At 42.1% G+C, this 14,244-nt stretch overlaps 1 protein-coding gene across 24 annotated transcripts in view; it reads right to left on the bottom strand.

Annotated features, from left to right (window-relative positions):
• Nucleotides 1-14,244, bottom strand: part of dst (dystonin) — a 121,384-nt gene that overhangs the window by 17,967 nt on the left and 89,173 nt on the right. For 18 of the 24 annotated variants that reach the window (XM_050071946.1, XM_050071952.1, XM_050071963.1 and 15 more), the window contains 20 exons: nucleotides 12,957-13,116; nucleotides 12,413-12,739; nucleotides 12,168-12,252; nucleotides 10,343-10,584; nucleotides 10,003-10,209; nucleotides 9,734-9,853; nucleotides 9,487-9,594; nucleotides 9,182-9,400; nucleotides 8,896-9,099; nucleotides 7,888-8,119; nucleotides 7,156-7,382; nucleotides 6,682-6,804; nucleotides 6,469-6,570; nucleotides 5,834-5,935; nucleotides 5,348-5,521; nucleotides 4,762-4,917; nucleotides 4,414-4,611; nucleotides 3,658-3,786; nucleotides 1,625-1,795; nucleotides 331-486 (listed from right to left, as the gene is read on the bottom strand). In XM_050071946.1, the coding sequence (XP_049927903.1) occupies nucleotides 331-486; nucleotides 1,625-1,795; nucleotides 3,658-3,786; nucleotides 4,414-4,611; nucleotides 4,762-4,917; nucleotides 5,348-5,521; nucleotides 5,834-5,935; nucleotides 6,469-6,570; nucleotides 6,682-6,804; nucleotides 7,156-7,382; nucleotides 7,888-8,119; nucleotides 8,896-9,099; nucleotides 9,182-9,400; nucleotides 9,487-9,594; nucleotides 9,734-9,853; nucleotides 10,003-10,209; nucleotides 10,343-10,584; nucleotides 12,168-12,252; nucleotides 12,413-12,739; nucleotides 12,957-13,116 (3,442 nt within the window). The remainder of the gene's footprint in view (nucleotides 1-330; nucleotides 487-1,624; nucleotides 1,796-3,657; nucleotides 3,787-4,413; nucleotides 4,612-4,761; nucleotides 4,918-5,347; nucleotides 5,522-5,833; nucleotides 5,936-6,468; nucleotides 6,571-6,681; nucleotides 6,805-7,155; nucleotides 7,383-7,887; nucleotides 8,120-8,895; nucleotides 9,100-9,181; nucleotides 9,401-9,486; nucleotides 9,595-9,733; nucleotides 9,854-10,002; nucleotides 10,210-10,342; nucleotides 10,585-12,167; nucleotides 12,253-12,412; nucleotides 12,740-12,956; nucleotides 13,117-14,244) is intronic. The other 6 variants (XM_050071965.1, XM_050071962.1, XM_050071960.1 and 3 more) reach the window with 1 other exon arrangement.

Below are 14,244 nucleotides of genomic sequence, written 5' to 3'. Positions count from 1 at the left end.
TGCCAAAAATGAGGAAGTACAATCTGGAGTTCAAGACCCCAAGAGCCAGCAACAATCCGCTGGCAAATGAGCAGGGAGATCTGGGCCCTGGCAAGATGCGGGGAAGTTTACCACAGTTCATTTACACATTTTACCGACGTTGTTAGGATTTAAAGCTGCAAAGATTCCTTTAAGTTGATGTTGGCTAACAGACACAGCATAAAACACTTCCACTTAGCATCAGGAAAAAAAGCCAGTAACAGCAGTCATGTGCAAACATTAAAAAAAAAATAAATCATGTCATCAGCATTTCATTTCACTTTAGAGGCCGTGTCTCTGTACAAACATTACCTTATGCTCATCAATCTGAAACATGATGGTCTCCAGTATGAGGGAAGCGGGGGAAACCATGTTCAGCGTCTGCTCAGCCTGGGTCAGCCAGTTGATGAAGTCCTGCAGAGAGTTGTGGAAATCTGTGGCCAGCGTCAAGGCTTCTTCTAGTTTCACCTGCAGACAGGACACATCATCAGGCTCCATTTGTAGCGATGGAAATAATCGTTTCTCTCTAAACAGATCACAATTATAACCTGTATCATGATGCTGAAAACAAAATGCTTGGTTGCCACAACACTAGATAAAGACAGGGGGGGGGAACAATTACACTTCAATTGTGCCGAACATGACCTCTGTTTAAACAGGGGAAGTTAACATCTCTGGAGAGGCTGGTGGTGGAGCAGAAAGGGGAATGATGAGCTTTTAATTGAATGAGAGAAACATCCACAGTGACTCCATCACTGGAAAACATCCATTTGCTACAGCCGGGACTCATCACATGACTGTAAACGCTGCGTTAATGACATTACAAACCTGATGAGGGTTTAATAATGTGTTCCTCTCATGCATTGTGGGTCATGTTGAGAGTCTTGCTAAATATGGAACTGCAGTGTAGTCGTCTCTACTTATTTTATTATTTGAATAAAGTCTTGGTTTCGACTCACTAGACCAGAGAAGTGTCACATTGCTGAGGAGAGTTTGGCTGGCAGCTGCAAACTCTGTGCGGCTCTAAGATTTACCAGACTTTGAATTCCTGGGAACTGGACCAAAGTAAATAGGAAGCAAAAGCAAACTCTTAAGCAGCCAGAATGAGCAGCTCCATATCTGGAGTGAGAGCGGTAAAGGAAAGAAGATTTATCTCTCTTTTTGTGATGTAAAATGATGTTTATTTATCGTAGCAACAAAAGTGAGAAAATGCCACAAAGGCATAACACATAAATAAGATTTCCAAAAGAGCAACACAGTGACTGATGAGTCTTTATTTTGGCTCAATTATTAGCTTAGCTCGATTATTTATTTTATGCACTTGTCAACTGCTCACTGTGGAAACACACGAGACGAGACCGCAGTTGTTCCACGCTGACTCAGATGGTAACTCGCCTGCTGTGATCTACACCGTAAACCGCATCCTGTGTGTCCCTGCCAGCACGCTGTCCTGACACCATTCATTATCAGCACCGGGATTAGAGGCTTACACATACAGAGTCATGGCTCAAGTGTATGTCAAAGATCTCTACTGAGACCTAAAGCTCAAGTTGTGAATCATTAAACTGAGAGCAACGCAGCTTCACCGCAACTCTTAACTCCATACCTTTCTCTCAGCGACCTTCCCCTGCACCGCTTCCCATTTGTCCTTCAGGTTGGCGAGGTCCTGCTCTGTGTTGCTGTCTGGACCCTCGGGTGTTAAAGCGAGCAGCTGGTGGCCCTTGTTCATCAGCTCCTGATACAGCTCCTCCTTCACCTCGAAGGCAGAACACAACTCCTGCAAGAAAACAAGACACAAAGACATGAGGGGAGCGATGCTTTCGTCAAACGGACTACATTACAGCTCTGGGGCCTCATTACAGGAAAATATCCCGACTGCTTGTCCTATCTTAACTTGAGTTTCAAAGATAGGAAAAATCTTTCTACTACAGAGGCAATTCCCAAACTCATGGCTATGTTCTATCCTATCTCAGACCTCTTTTCCTAACTAAAGAAATCTCAACTATAGCCCTTTTTACACTGGACTAGTATCACCTGGGGACCTTAAGTGAAGTTGAAACAACCCTCCCACATCTGAGTTTTGTGCAGCACCTTCACACAAGATAAGAAAAGTCTGATATTTTCCCCCTGGTATGATACGCAGTCATTTGTAACTCCACTCTACACAACACAGAAACATCAGACAGCACTACTAGCAGTGACGTACAGTGTTAACCCCCTTTGTTTTTCTTTTCTTTTTCAAAAAAAATTGGGATAAATAAACAGATTTTACCACACGTGATCTTTCTTATCGTCTTTCGAGATTTTGCTTTCCTGATGAATGCTGTGTAGCGACATGAGCTACTGCATCCAAAATGCTTTCAAAACATTCATTCATAATTGCCAATGCAGCCTCCATAATTCTCCACTGGGAAAGAGGTGGAAACCAGGGGCAGGGAAAACAGAAAACCTATATACCACCCCAAATCACAGAGATGCTCATTCGCACGGGACTATTCTCATTCTCATTTGGTGAAATATGGTAGGTTATTTGCAGTTGAATTTTTACTTCCATGGCAGATTTGTATGTGATTAAGACCACAGACAACCTCTGCAATTTTGACAAAACACGAGAGGTGCCCAGGTCACATAAGTCCTGTGCAAACAGGGCTTTTAACTGTAAATTTGATTCTTCAGTCGGCCTGTCATGCCTGTATCTTTGATTAGTACCAGTAGCCTACTCGAGCCATAATAAAAAGAGCTCTCACTTGTTACCACTGGCAGACAACAATGCCTCCTTGTAGGCCTCTCTAAAACCACATATAGCATGACAGTCCAATTAAAAATGAATCATCTTGGCAGCTGATATAAACCCATTAACACATGGTCAAAGTTTTAAGCATCATTATACAGTTTGAACAGCCCTCTTATCGATGTTCATGTTTGCCATCTTCATTGTCACTGTCATAAAGACCTAAAAACACTGCTGTTGCCATTTTTGGCAACATTCTAAGTTAAGATGGTTCTGTAATAGCTATTTATTATCCTAAGATAAGATAGGATTTTTCCCCTATGAATGCAGTCAGAAAACATGTTTCTGTAATGCCCAAAATCCTAAATCTCGTAATCCCAAAGTGAGGTAATTTAATAATATTCAATAAAAAGCTTAGGAAGTTTCTGTAATGATGCCTCTGCTTTAATTTTGGATAACAATATAAGAGTCTGAAGTGTCTGACGTGCATGTAAGGAACCAGTCAGTGCACTTTATTTTTGTGTTAGTCCAAATCTAGTCCAAAAATGGTGAAAGAATTAGGCTCTCAGAGGCATGTTCCCACCAGTAATCCCTCTGTTTTTGGTTCCATAAAATGTCACTACTGATGCTCCTTCAGGGAGAGTTTGTTGTGAAAGTGTCTTGGGTTTCTCCATTAGAGAGAAGGAAAACAAAGACGGGAAACATTCCTAAATTCATTATAGCCTGACACGGCTTAATCAATTTGAAACACTTTAAAGGCTTTTTGTCGTTTTCTGCAGGGGGATGCAAGTAGTGTACTTTGCAGTGTCATTTAATTTTCACACTTCAGATAAAACACAGAAAAGACATCGTCGTCTCCTTACAAGCCTGCCATCTGTATGCGGCCTTTCATATTGTTAAACACATACCAGATGGGCGTTAAGCTGCTCCCGGGCCGTGTCTGGTAAGCCTCCCACAGCCTTTGATGCCAACAGCTGACGTTCTGTGTCTTTCAGCCATTGCTGCATATCTTCTATCTCACCATGGAAACCTTGGGCCTACAACACAATACAACCTGAGTCAGGACAAAAGGTGTCACACACACTCATTGTTAGCAACCTACGGCTCAGACAGGAGGATGTCTGAGTTATTAATTCCTTGGATTCATTTGGCGAGAAGTGACTATCTGTGGTATTCAGCAGCACAAATTAAGAAGCCTGAAATGTTAATAAAAAAATCGCAAGATAAGAAAGTGTTGCTTTTATGTTAAATTTACTTTTAAAACTGTTAAACTTTGTAAATTAACTGGCTACCAAATAAATCCTTTGACAGGATTTTTTGGCACTTCCTTTCTGATAAATCCTCTCATCTATAAAACGGTCTCAACCTGGAACAGATTTTGTATTTTTTGGAGAAACTTTTCAAATATTTCTTGAATAAAATCTAAATCCAGGACATATTTTTGTTTCTTCCCCTCTCGCATCAAAGCACCCCGCTAAAGGTCAAAGTTATGAATAGAAAAGGAATGAGGAGGGGGCAGCGATAAGGATCACTCCTCCAAAAACAATTTATGACTTTGACATAACTTAATCGCTCCCCTGGGAGAAAAGAATCAATCACAGCTTATTAAACATTGAAAAATGACAAATGAGGCCATTAAGTTGTGATGAAAACGATTTTAATACCTGAAGCAGAGAGCTCTCCAGCTGTTGCTTTCTCTGCTCTGTCTTCTCCAGGATGGCTTTCCACCGCTGGTTTAGATTCTCCAGTTTGCTCTGCAGACCTGAAGCTTCCTCTCCAGCTGTGGACTCCACCAGATCATTACCGGCCTTATTGACTGTCTCGACTGTTGCCTTGTGAGCCAACACGTCATTCTGGAGAACCTGTAGAGATAGTTCATTGGATAGCCAAAGTTCATTTTGGAATTAACTATAAAACAAAAGGACGATGATTCAACTGCCTTCTTCTGTTTCTGTGGATTAAATGAAATGTAACACTGAATTTGAATGGAAAAAAGATATCTTTTGTCGTACATGATGCTTGGCAAGCTCTATCTCGATGGCTTTGGGGTCTCCTCCGGTCTTCCTCTGGTCGTTGAGCAGCTCCTCGGTGTGGCTCATCCAGGCCAGAAGCTCGTCCAGTGCGTGCTGGAACTGGCCCAGTGCCAGAAGGCCTCCCTCCAGTTTGTGCTGGATTAATGACAGATTAAACCATTCGATATTGCAGCACGCAAAAGCACATGACATGCATACAACACAACACATTTTACAGCCTGATTGATCCATTGTTGAGTCTGTTGGCTAGTCCAATAGGAGCTGTAGAGGTATGATATAAATACGACTCATAGAGACTTATTATATATTGTATTAACAGCCACATTGAATGGTGTAAATAGATTCATTTCCGAACTGCAAAATATAAATTAGCCATGATTTCTTTTTATGTAGGCTTATACAACAGATCTCCCCTAAATTCAGCGACAAAAACAAACTATAACAAAAGAAACAAAACAAAATTTATAAAAATACAAAAAAAAAATACAAAAATTTGGATGTACAGTAAAACTTTTAATTTTGAAATGAAGCTCTTCCTCTACCCTCCCTCTTTCCCTTTTCTCACCTGTCGGCTGATGATCTTCTCATCCAAGTTGTCCCACAGCATCTTGAGCTCGGACATCGGCTCCTGGATTGCGCAGCGATCAGCCTCCTCTGTCACCTTCTTCAGCAGGAGGCCTGCCTGGTGGTTCAAGCGCTCCATCTCAATCTGTAGCTGGTACGCCTCTCCTTTGAACTCCTGAAACACATATTGGTACACCCAGTCAGTCAACAGAAGTACAAAGCTTTGTAGGTATTACATCTGGTCCTATTGACTACGTCCTTTCAGCACTAGATTTGTCTTATTGTACATCAAAGACATTGTGACTACTTTATAAAGCTATTTTTTATAAAGCTTTTGTACTAACGAGAGCAGGTTATGAATCACTGAACATAAACACAGCTGTTATATGACAGAGGTACTGTAACAGTGGATGCTGCAGTAAAGCTAAAGAGGTAAATCCACAAGAGCAAAAGAAGAATATTCACAAAAACAAATCGGACACTTTACCTTGAGTTCTACAATCTGCTGCTTGACAGTTTCCAGGTCTGTGCCTACGGGTGACATCGAATCCAGTTTGTTCTCCAGAATATCCACCCAGTCAAACATACCCTGCGCACAACGTGGGAAACCATTGTTACTGTGAGAAAAGCTTAGTGCACAGGGAGTCAAGTTTCACATCTAGTGTCATGTTATGCCCTGAATCTTACAGCTAGTCTGCAGTAAAGCTATATGGCTGACAAACAAACACTAAAAATGAAAATCATCTTAGAGGAGCGTGATCCTTAAAGCAGGCGTGAAGAGGACTCTTCCTTCCCCGGCATGAAAACATCTTAGCAGAACTTTATACACTCAAGGCAAAGTTTGAGCTAAATATAGAGAAGCACTGTGGTCGGTGTTTATTGTTTCAAAATTAATAGGTCTCTCATAAACTGGTGCATCACTTCATTCAAGTGCAATAAAAAAAGCACTGTAATCTGTAAGTTTACTCTATTATAAGTTCTACAATGAAGACAAATAATAAATAACAGTAATGAAAAAGTCTGTTTGATGAGTAACATCAGAATTTAGAGAACATCTTACTGTGTCACACCTCATTTCATTCATGATTCCCTTTAAATACAACAAAGCGAAGATCAAAGTACCTGCAGGCCGTCCTGAAACTGCACAGCAGCCTGCATGGCTTCTTCCAGTCTCTCCACTCTCTCCTTCCAGGTCTTATTGAGATTTTCCCACGCTGAGTTCACCTGGAAAAACGACACCAGTACTTCACCACAAGCCATATGCAGGCAAAGAAACTGACACACAAGTATAAAGAAACTGTCTTTGTAAAGATGATTTTGAGTGTTATCTGTTACCTCATCAAGACTTTTCTTTATCACAGGTTTATCAGGTTCCCCGCAGGCAGTCAACAGCTCTGCACCCTGGTTTTGAACCACGTCAAGCTCTTCCTGCAGCCCATCGATCTCCTCTTTGAATCCCTGCAGAAATAAATAGCAGTTTTAAAACAAATAGATTAGGACTTGGCAAGAATCTGGTAATACATTACATATCACAATACAGGGGTTACGATGCAGTATACTGCGATATATCGTGATACTATAAGCAAGGCGATGGATTGTGATTTTTTTAAAATCTGATTTTAGGAGCTCGTGTTGCGCCATTTATGACTCTGCCTGTATCATAGGCCCTTGTTCTTTGTGTTTAAGCCAATGATATGTTGTTACATTGGAGTGGAAGAGTTAAAAGGATCTAGCCCCTGAAAGAAGTCCTCCTTAAGTCTTAATTACCCATTGGTCATTTCAATAGTTTTATTTTGGAGATCTGTCTACCTCGACAAACTCCTGCTGCTGTTTGACAACTGAGGGATCGACTCCAGGCTCCTCCAGCTCTTTCAGCAGGTCCTGACTGTCTTTGATGGTGATGATGAGAGCGCAGTGGTCGCACCAGAACTTGTCTGCCAGGTCCATCACATCCAGCAGCTTCGCCTCCCGCTCCTCCATCAAGGCCTGGATGTCGTTCCAGAGGAACACCATCTGGTCCAGTTTGTCTTGTACAACTTGTGGTGGAAAATAAATAATAAATAAATAAATCAATTACCATAAAATGTGGGCTACAAACAGCAGACAACAACAATCGACCTGTGTTCATCAGCTGTGAGCTCTCGGGAACACGTCTCACACATTCACAGGTTTTATGAGAAACTATTTAGTGCTTTGATTTTTTCCGTGTACCTAAAAAAAGAATGGCATCCCCATTAAAGCCACACCTGGAGGAAAGCTTTCGCAATCCAGCGAACAAAAACGTCTGATCCAACACTCAAACTAAGACCTAAAGCCAAGGATTTCAAGAGTGATTGCACATGTTTTGATAGGTGGAGAATTAAAGATCTGGCCTCTGATAGTTTTCCTACTGTTGACTTTTCATTAAACTATTTGTCTTATTACCTCTTATAATCGGCCCAAAGCCCTATTATGGTATGACCCTTGTAACTGGATTCAGTGAAATAAAAAAAAGAAAGGGAATAAAGTCAAACAAATAAGATGGTATAACATGTACCATACCTTTGGCAGATATGTCCTTGTCTGCTCCTTCGGATCGTGCGATCATCTCCTCGCCCCGCTGCCTCAGTGTCTCATAAGAGGGCTGCAGCTTCTCCAAATCCACAGAAACAGCTTTATTTTCAGTAATCTGCTCCTTGATCTTCTCCACCTCCACTGAGATGGACGGAGGCTGCCGCAGGCGCTCAGCGATCCGCTCTAGGGATTCCAGCATCGGGTCAATTTTATCGTGGAACTGGAGGAGAATGAAGAGAGGAAACACCTCAGTTTGTAATTATACTTTATACAACAATCTCACTCATTCAGCTCATTGCAGACGGCCACTAGCCGAGCACTAGCTAATGTTTGCTAACTTTTTCTCTCCGAACACTCAAGATCCAGAGGTTCGGGAGGTTTTTACTGGGAGACGAATTATCCGCAGAGGTTTATTCCTCTCCAAAACAAAGTGACCCGGTGACTTAACCCGGTAAAAACACTGAATAAAGCCTTTACATGTTAAAATCAATGTTTTTCCTATGCTGTTTAGCTCATCATGGAGGGGCTGCTAACTACTGTGGCCGATGGATACGTAAATGGCCCTGTCTAGACCCAGTGTTTGGTTTGTCTGTTCTGGGCTACTGTAGAAACATGGCAGTACATCATGGCAATCTCTATAAATAGGGACCCGCTCCTTATGTAGATGTAAACAGCTCATTCTAAGGTAACGAAAATATGAGGATTCCTACCTTTAGGTGATAATACACCAAATAAAATGCATGTTTTTTATTTTATTTTTCATTTCTGCCAATATATGCCCCTTAATCCTACACACTGGACCTTCATTGGCTGATAGTCAACATTTAAATAATGTTTAATTTCTTTTATCATGGATAGACACGATGGGGACCATGATAGGAAGCAGACGGTTCTTTTAACTTTATTATGACATTAAATTGAATATTTCAAATATACATATAAAAAAAAGGCAAGAAACGTTGCCTTAGAACAACCCAGTGAATAAGTGCTGCTCACCTGGGTGGATTTGGAGATGGATTCATCCAGAGTCGCAGCTCTCTGCTTGACATCAGCCTTGAGTTTAGTGTAGAGTTGGTCTGTGACGGTGTACTTCTCTCTGATAGGCACTCCCTCTACCGGGCTGATCTCAAGCAGCTGAGGCCCAGTCTTATTCATCTTGTCAATGTGAGGCTTGTGTTCGGCAATCAGTTCTCGCATTTGCTGGAGAGGATATGACACATTAGGTTTTTCATTGCTCAAATAAAAGTATTGTACTGGACACCTGCTTCTGTTGGCATCTTACCCTGAGCTCCTCTTGCTGCTGCCTGAGTGTTTCATACTCGATTGAAGGCGGAGGCAGCTGGCTGAAGGTGCTCAAGGTTTCCTGGAGCCACGGCCACATCTCCTCATAGGTCTCCCAGAACTGACTGGCCAGAGACTGGGCTCGCTCCAGCTGCAGACAGCGCTCAGAGTTCAGCTGACTGACGACGCCGTACTTCTCCAAGAGTGTCTCGGTCCGAGCCTGATGGAAAACCAAGAAGGTCCTTTTACTCATGTGCACATGCTAAATGAATAATTACCCATTTCAAATTGGAAATTTGATTTCACCTTCAACATTTCTTTCTCCTCTGGGTTTTTGCTGTTCATTATGGCCTTTCCTGTTTTCACAATATCATCCACAGCATCTTTGTGCCTCATGATGTCCATGGAGAAGATCTGGAAAACCGGTAGAGTGAGTTGGGCTGGGCGTTACAAAACAAGCCGCTGTGTTTACTGTACTTTGTAGTCTAACCACACACACACACACACACACACACACACACATACATACATACATACAGTATGATAGGCTAACCTTCTGTGCTTGGAGCTGGGCTGTGGTTTGATCCTGCTCCAGCCTGATCTCGCCCATCGACTGCAACTTCCCCTCAGCTTCGGTCAGCCAGGAGAGTTCGGTGTCTGCAGCCTGTTCAAACTGGAAACAGACAGAGATCATTGACATTTTCCGTCGCTGAAAACAACTCCTAATTAAATACGGAAATTAAAGTAGAAGGGGAACAATTAAAATAGGAAAAAAAAACACAGGGGAAAAGCCAAAGGAGAAAAAGCTGTTTATCAGTTTACCTGCTGTGACTTGAGTATATCAGCGTTGATCTGGTTGACCTGCTGGGTGACGGTGTCGCACACGGCTCTGTACCGCTCATTATCCTCTGTCACCAGTTTGTCCAGACCCTCACGAGTGTGCCAAGGGATCAGATCCAGAAGAGAGCTGCTCAACTCATTCAGCTTGTCCATGACTTGTTTTTGGTCTTTGCTTTCCTTCAACAAGGCCTGGACATGATGACATGACATTAAGAAAACATAAGCAGCATAATGAATACACAGACGTGTTTTTATAAAGCAGTTCACTGACTGTTAGAGGTACTTTATGTTAAAGATTGTATTTTATTGTCGACACTCTTACCTTCTGTCTGTTTTGTGCATGAACGAGCTGTTCGCCCACTGGCTCCTGATCAGCAAAAGCGCTGACCTCAGCCTCCACTTTCTCGAGCCATGAGCTCAGGTCCTCATGAGTATGCTGCAGCTTAGTGGACAGACTCAAAACCCGTTCCAATGTCTTCAAAACGCCGTCACTCATGGAGTTGATCTCAGCATACTTTGCTTTTATTCCATCCAGCTTGCCTTGGATCACAACCACCTCATCACCTATAAATAGAAAGTAAATTATACATTGATTCAAGGAGTTTTGTATTTCTGCTTTAGTGAGGGGAAGTTCAGTATGCTGTTCAGTTGTCTTAACACAGAGACAGATTCATGTATGCAGCATCCTGCAGAAATTCTGTCAGTGATTTATTTGAGACAACATTATGTTTGAGGCCACACATTTAAATGTCATATATCTTGGAACATCCAAAATAAAAAAGAATGCATGCTTACAACCAACTGCATGTTTTACACCATTGGTTCCCAAGCGGTGGGTCGTGGTCCAAAAGCTAGTCATGGGTCCATTCTGACTGGACCGCGAGTGACTCGCACATGTGTCAAAATTTTTAAGTACAGTGTATTTCCAACACAGAGCTTTTATTTTAAAGTGTTTCCAGCTGTAGAGTGAGTGACTAACAGACAGCCACTTGACAGAGACAGCAAATGAGATCAAACACATTGCTAAGGGCAAGTATGACATTGAATGTATTAAACTGTGTGGACCTTGAAATGGCTAAGGAGAAATCTGGTCCCTGTGACTGGACCAGTTGGGAACCACTGGTTTACACCATTTTACAATTAGCTGTAACATTCAGAGCATTAATATAGCACCAAACAAAAATTTACTATGTAAAGATATAATAGAGTAATGGGGTCCTGAGCAGAGACTGAAGTCACGCTTCCTCTGTGTGTGTTGTAATCCAAGCTTCTCTGTTAGTTGTTGTGGCAGACTGTCCGGCTGGCTAGCTAATCGCCGTCGCTCTACACAGCACTCATACAATGGTAACTGCTGATAATGCCATCCTGACCGGCGGTTGTGAAACAGCATCATTGCAAAAGTGCAACACCCACCCTTCAGTTTCCCCCCAGGTTAGCATCATTAACTCTGCCAGCACTGTTGCCGTTGTTACCATTGCTCTCACTGTTAGCAATGTTAGCTGCTGGCCGTCGGCTCAGCCCTCTCCATGTTGAGAACTGTGTGCAAGCAATCAAAGACCAGACTCTGAATCATAAACATGCTCTGAATGTCGGATACAGCTTCTTAAGAAAGAGTTTTACGTTTTGGGAAATAGCTTATTTGCTTTCTTGCTGACAGTTAGGTGAGAAGGTCGATGCAGCCAGTTAGCCTAGCTAAGCATAAAGACTGTAAACAGAGGGGAAACAGCTAGCCTGGCTAAATATGCTTACAAGCACCTCTAAAGCTCACTAACATGTTATATCTCATTTGTTATTGTGTGCAAAAAACAAAGTGAACAAACAACACATTTTGGTTTTACATAGGTAACGTGCCAGACTATTTCTCATCCAAGCAAGGTAACTTCCTGAAGTCTTCTCTAGTCTTCACTGCGACAACATAGATGGTGGCATCTTCTCATTTAACTCTCAGTAAGAAAGCAAAAGATGTCACTTTCATAAGCCTCAAAGAACTTCTGAACAACAATGTTTGTCATTTATGAATTTGATACAGACTTCGTCCGCTGCCTAATAAGGCCAAAAATCTTATGATGATGTGTCACAAAGACACAACTGTTTGCTGAGATGAAAGTGCATGAATTGTGAAAGGAGAGTGATGAAGTCAGACATGCCTGTTGTTTGTTTCAGAAGCTCCATCCCATTAGAGATGGCTTGGTCAACATTCTTCTTCCTCAACTCAATATCACTTTGCAGTGCCTATAAGGAAAACACAATCTTAGAAAGTCATTCGGAGTGACAAGAAACTTTCTACTGTAAACAAAGTACGACACAGAAATGACTTAAATCAAGTGAAACATAAAGGATGCAACTTAAATGAAGGAAAAACATAATGCATGGCCTGAGGAGGAGTGTATACCCGTTGTTCTGCCAGTTGCTTTTCAAGAACATCTACTTTGTAGTCAGCCACGGACACTTCGCCCAGCTTCGTGTGCACCTCGTTGAGCCAGTTCATGAGGGCCACCTCATCCTCTCCAAAGAGCTGGGCGTTTGCCAGAGCCTGCTGCAGCATCTCGGCTTTCCTCCTGCATCGCTCCTGGAGCTCTATGTAACCGGCCTGGGTGGCGTCCAGTTTGGACTGAACAAACTCCTTTTCTTCGACTGAGCTCACAGTTTTGAGCATCTGACCCAGACTGACGGCCTGTAACAGGTCTTTACTGTGATTCATAATCTCCTCCTCTAAGGCCTGACCACGGGGGATGGGAAACAAACCAAGGAAATGTGATACAAACAGAAAACACACACATAAAACAAAAATATGAAAGTTAATGAAAAACGGAAGGGGAAATAATGAAAAGCACAAACTCAAAGTAACGAGCAAAATGAATAAAAGTGAATTCAGCTGGACAGAAGTGATTGTGTCATAAAAACACATGGTAATGATGTGAGGTGATGAATATTACCTTATGCTGAGAGATCTGATCTTCCAGCTTAGACGTCTCAGTGCCGATGGGTTCAGAGTTGGCGAGGTGTTTCTCTGTAGCGGCGAGCCACTCGCTCAGGGGCTCCAGGGTCTCGTGGAACTGCTGAGTGACCACTAAGATGCTCTCTAGTTGCTTGTGCCTGAGACATTTATGCAGATAGTAACAGAAGTGGATTAGAAGCAGGAAAGTTTATTCCAATAAAACCTATTAAAAATGTGTTTTGGGGAAATGTTTGGACCTTATAATGTTTTACAGCTCTTTTCTGAACTTGAGCTGAGAGAAATGTAAGGTAGCTGTAGGTTTGCTCTGCATAGTGGCCTGACCCTTCAAAACTGACCTCTCTTTATTCACTTGGAGGAAAGAAGAAGAAGTGAATTTGGGAGTTTTACAGTCTTAAGTTTAAAATATTCCCAGATCCAAACCAACGCAAAACACAAAATTAGGCAAAAAAATAAAATAAAAATGGAAAGACTTGGCAAACTTTCATTGGCAACATTTAAAGGAATAGTCCAACATTTCTGGAAATGGACTGAGAGAGTTAGGACCCTGACAAACCAAGCCAACAATCAGCCGGCAGTCAATGTGGGGCCCTCAGTGAGCATCTGTTGCCCCTGTATTTGCGGTGTGTCCTGCACTATTAGCACTTTGGGCCTTTGTCAGCTTGTTTTTTTTTGGGCCGATTCAGCATGTTTAATCGGTGTCTGAGCCATCGGAGCCCGTTGTTGAGAGAAATCACTCTGATTGGCAGTTCAGCTCAGTGCACAAGAAAAAAAATTAAGTGAGAAAAAGACAGAAACGGCTCAAGTCAAGAGGGCGTGAGATCGAAACAAACGTTATTTTGGCTAAAAAAAAAAATTCTGTATTGAGCTCTTAAGCAAAAATGGTTTGTAATTGGTTATGTTACTGTTCTCTTACACACAGTAAATATAATTTGTTCTTTCAACATCAGGTTGTGTTTTTAACGTGTTAACTGGCTAGCTAGAGTCTTGAATCCGTCCTGTCTGTCACCCTGTTTGATTGACAAATACAGACTATCTTTGTGTGCTAGTTGGTTGTGAGCTGTGGTCTTTGCAGTGCGGTAAGGGTAACTTTTTGGCCGAGACACAAGCAACAGTCAGCCTTTGTAGCCACAAATTCTTTGATGTCAGTTTGGTGTGTCTGGGCCTTTAGAAGAGAAGACTGATATCACCCTCATGTCCGTACAGTCCGCACAAAGCTACCCTATCTCCAGCAGCCAGTTAGCTTAGCTTTGCAAAATGACTGGAAA

This window comes from Epinephelus moara, chromosome 19, assembly GCF_006386435.1.
Source record: "Epinephelus moara isolate mb chromosome 19, YSFRI_EMoa_1.0, whole genome shotgun sequence".
Classification (NCBI taxonomy): Eukaryota; Metazoa; Chordata; class Actinopteri; order Perciformes; family Serranidae; genus Epinephelus; species Epinephelus moara.
Note: the sequence above shows the minus strand (reverse complement) of the source record. Positions and strands in the feature narration are given on the sequence as shown.